The 4,921-nt window shown below is 34.2% G+C and overlaps 1 protein-coding gene across 1 annotated transcript; it reads right to left on the bottom strand.

The window, feature by feature from the left end:
- Positions 1-672: 672 nt before the first annotated feature.
- Positions 673-2,848, bottom strand: LOC109221613 (putative FBD-associated F-box protein At5g56700; the record flags this gene model as incomplete). The annotated part of the gene is made up of 3 exons (XM_019386079.1): positions 2,804-2,848; positions 2,103-2,649; positions 673-783 (listed from the first exon to the last, which is right to left on the bottom strand). Coding segments are annotated over exons 1-3 (703 nt in total), but the record flags the coding sequence as incomplete, so codon positions are not given.
- Between the last annotated feature and the right edge of the window lie 2,073 nt (positions 2,849-4,921).

Here is a 4,921-nt window from a genome sequence, read left to right as displayed (position 1 = left end):
ACCGGCGGCGACTTTCGGCTACAAATTGATACGAGTACGTTATGAGCACAGACGTAAGAGGGCAAAAGGGAATTCAATGACTAGGAACTTACGTGCATGATTCCAAGCCTCTGGGAATCTAGTAGAGCACGCCACTAAATGTTCAGTCCTGATGTAGAAGAAGTGCTCGAAAGGGCGAGGTTCGACCTCATCGTCCAGCTTCGCAGTCAGGCCCCTAGTCCGCGAGGGCACACTCGAATCATGGTACCACGAACTCTCTGGGGAGCGTAGAGGCTAAGCACATTTGCAGCGTGACCTCCCTACCAGCCAATTCTGCGTATTTGATGAGCATTGCTAATAATTTATAAAGAGAAGGAGTAAGCTGACCCGGGCATACCCCGTAATAATGACAGAAATCAACCACCAGCATTGGGAGCGGGAGCTTAAACCCCAACTTGAAGGGATAGGCGTAAAAGACGCAGTATCCCCTACGGTCGGTGTGGACCCTCTCCTCGCTTCTAGCGAGAATGACATCAGCATAGCCGGGGATGACCCCCTGTCCCCGAAGTCGGGACATCCCAATCTCCCCCATTAATGGGGCTTTATCCACCTGATCCTCCCCACCATCGGCGGTGAAATCAGTCATCGGACCTCCGGGCAGAGGTACTATCTCGTCAACCGACGGAGCTTCACCGGTCTCCACCAGTTCTGCATCGCCCATTGCCGGAAATGGCCCATCGGTCACCGGTGAGTTAACCGGAAAATCCGTCGGAAGAACGTTTTGGGAAGAAATGCCTGCCATTGCTGATACAATAACGAGAAAGAAACAAAGTTTGGGGGACGAAGACGAAGGTGAAACAGCAGTAAGAAAAGCTTCTTCAGAATCTCTCTCAGACAAACAATGAGAATATAAAAAATGAATGCCTCAGCCTTTATTTATAGGCAACACAAGTGGCCTTCATGCACCCCAATAGCCACCATTAACTGCACGACCAACCGCACACCGGTTCGATTCCATAGGAATGTGCGTCATTATGACAGGCTCCATAAAGCAGCCTTGCAATCACCAATCGGCGTCTTGCCCTCGAAATGGTTATAACGACCTATGAATGCCGAGGAGATGTTCCTTGCGCCCTAGAAATTTTTTGACATCGCCAAACACGTATCAAGCGTGCCCTCACTCCCCTCGGCCGCAAAACATACGACCCGTCCACCATGGTCGACGGGTATGCACCCAAAACAAACGTAAGGATCAGAGCACAATGAAGCTCGACCTCACTCGAAGTGAGTTAAAAGGTCAAGCGCCTTTGCCAAGGAGAAGAGTTTGACCTCGATCGAACGATGACTTGATAGCACAATAACAAAATACTAATACTCTACAAGGCTAAGGGCCATTGCCAAAGAGAATTCGGCCTCGACCGAAGCAATAGTCGACCTCCCTATCCGAGTTTCCCAAACTACAGTCGATGGAATCCACTCATCGAGCTCGGCCAAGGCCCGACCTCAATAAGCGGAGGGACTAACTGTATGGGTCAGAATCCGACCCCACGATAATTAACGAAGTTAATCCCGTCTTAAGCTAATTCATGATTAATTAGTGGCACGATCACTCAGAATTCACGATATTCAGCCCGCATCTGATTAGATCAGCAAGGCCATGGCCCATCCGCCACCATGAAGGCGAAATCCCAACGTGGTCACGGCCACTTATTGCCAGTTCACGAAGCTCACAGCTATAAATACCAAGAGAGGAAACCCTAGAAAGGGGAGGCTCTTCTTCTTCTTCACTATTGACAAGAGAAAAAAGAGATAACGATGCCCATATTATGGGCAAGAGAAACACCATTGTAAGGCTCTGAACCTCTTCATGGAGAGGCAGACCAAACCAATATTATCAATAAAGGCTTCTAATGTTTCTCCCCCGAACCCTGAGTACTTATTTTCGTCTCCTTTATTTGGTCCAATGGATTATTACTTTTTGCTATGATTTTCCCGTGATTTACTTATATTGTTTTATACTCATAAGATATGCGATAACTTTTGAGCAAACAACCATGATATTTCCATGAACTTCAAACTAAGAAGTGCACCCGTAACTTTCAAATTCTGTAAACATTTAGAACCTGAAACACATAGTTTCTCGAGGCATGGACAATTGGATAGAAAAAATTGAACGACTTCCTCCTTAACACCGATGTTAACCAGGCTAAGTGATTTTAGATTACAACAAAATCTGGAAATCTTTAGCTTAGACGACAATTTCTCAATGTCAGGAAAATGATAATATCGCAATCCAACGCCAAATCCACCGCCAGTTGCTAAGTTCAATTCAAATACTTTGACTTCCTTTTCAATGGCAAATTTAATCCAGTGATCAAAAGTGAAAAAACTACCACCAAAGCAAAAACCAACTCGGAATTGATCAAAAGTTGGACCTTGGTGCAATTTTAAAACTTGATTTACCAACTTCACAAACTCATGTTCTACATTCGGGTCTCTAGTTCTTTTATCCTTATCATAAATCTCAAGACAGCCAGAGGTATACTTCCATAGATATCTCCATCTACGAGAGACAAGACAGGTTGTTGCTGCTTTCTTTACTGGTAAATATGAAAGAATTGCCACAAGCAACTCATCGGACAATGCGTCAATCTTACACTCCATCGGATCCTACACATATAAAAAGGCAACAATACTATCAGTAAACTGTTCAATATATGTTATATACATGTAAAACCTAATATTTTCCAACGAGAGGTGGTCCTATGTAACTTCGACCCTGCCCCCCACCCCCACCCAAAAAAAAGGTGGAAACCAGAATTACCTGTCGGAGCCGAACATGAGAGGTAAAATATTGTCCATCTCCCATTCTTCTTTGTTATTGTTTCGATTTGTAGGTTTGATTAGCTCGGTAAATAGGCTTGTATTTAACTTTTAACTCCCCTTAAAAAAGTTTTGCAAAAATAAACTCCGTACTAGAACTTTAGTTTTTTAAAAAAAAGTTGAAACTTTTACCTAATAGTACGAACTAGTATTAGTACCCGTGCGATGCGCGGACAAAAATCATGTCAAATTGTGATGTAGGTTGTTTGAATCATGTGCGAATAAGCTTAAAATATAAATCTCTGAGATAAAAAATTATATAACATTAGATATTAATTATAAAGCAGGATATGAAATTATTGTTCAAATTTCATATGGAAAACCTCTTTATATGTATATATATATATATATTAGCATAACCCTTAATTTTAGTACTTGCATTACGTTTCGCCGTCAATATTAAAGAATACTAAACATGTCATGTGTGATCTGTCTTGTTTGAGCACATTAGATAATATTATTTTAACAAAATTCTTACTATCACTTTGTTTTTATCTCAAAGTCAAATATGTCTTAATTATCACATCATTTTTATGCAAATTCGTTTCTTTGTTCTTTTCTTATAGTTATTGTATTATTTATTATTTGTTATTATTATACTATCTATAATCTTTTTATTAGCTTAATAATTAAATTAATGTCTTGCTTATTATCCTTTAATAGTCTTTAATAAATAAATGTTTTATTCTTAAAATTTGGTATATTTTTTATGCTTGTAACTTCTTATTCAAAATTTTTTAATCATTTAAATTTATAAGTAATATTTTAAAATATAATTTAATTATTTATTTTTAAATTAATCTAAAGTATAAGTATCCTCACACTATCTCTATTTTTTTTTATACTTTCTCTTCCCTACTATAATATTAATTAGTTTTTATATTAATGTTTCGCCTATAACCAAAATAATCATATTTTATTTTAAATTGCAATTTTGAATTAAGCTATTTGATTATTATTTTCCAAATGTATTGAGTTCTCTTATAATTATTTTTGTATTATATGCAGTAAAAAATTCTTTCGCTTTTAGCTTAAGATGCAAAATTAATTTTTAATTTTTATTAGTAAAATTACCTATATCAAAATTTTATTTTGGTATTTTAAAATTTTATTTTAATCATAAAAATATTTCTTAATTATTTTAAACACAATATATCTGAATGTTGTAGCAATATTTTCACTCTCATATTATTTTTTTATATAAATTTTCTTTCTTTTATAGTTTTAAGATACAAATTTAATTTTTAATTTTTATTAGTACAATTACCTACATAGAAATTTATTTTTTATTTTTTATATTTTATTTTTCATAAATAAGACTTCGATTTGTGGTATTATCCATAGTTTGAGCATTCTCATCATAGTTTTAAGATTTCATTTCGAATTTTAAATTTTTAATAATTTAACGTAATTTTGCTATTTTTAATCTGATATATAGTTATTACATTTTATATGGCTTTTCATTAACTTGTAACTTTATTTAATATCATTATCAACTACTATTATTTAATATAATACAGATAAATATATTTTTTTTAATCACAAAATAAATATATATTTTGATTTAAAAATATTGCTTGATAATTTTAAATTATTTAAATTTTAATAATATAAGTAAATATTGTATATTTACTTTATTTTATTTTCTAAACTTATGATTTATAAATATCCTCACATAATCTCTAATTTATTTTTATTATTCAACATTTTTAGTTTTTTATTTTGTATATTAGACTTGAGTTACGTGGACTTACCCATATTATGATTTTCTTATCACAATATAAAAGACTTTCTTATCTCAAATTTAAATTAGTTTTACCCTTTTTCTCTGTGATAAAAAAATCTGAATTTTTATTTTTTCTCTATTTAGTCTTTATTTTTGGTATTATATTATTCAATTCCTAATATTATTACATTGTCATGTGAATTTTTATTAGCTTGTTAATATTTAATGTATATTTCTATCACACTCATTCTAATATAATATAGATAAAAATTAAATAATTTTCTCATCATAAATTCAAATATTTTTTATCATTATATTTTCTAAATTGGACCG

The sequence above is a fragment of the Nicotiana attenuata genome, unplaced genomic scaffold, assembly GCF_001879085.1.
Source record: "Nicotiana attenuata strain UT unplaced genomic scaffold, NIATTr2, whole genome shotgun sequence".
Lineage (NCBI taxonomy): Eukaryota > Viridiplantae > Streptophyta > Magnoliopsida > Solanales > Solanaceae > Nicotiana > Nicotiana attenuata.
Note: the sequence above shows the minus strand (reverse complement) of the source record. Positions and strands in the feature narration are given on the sequence as shown.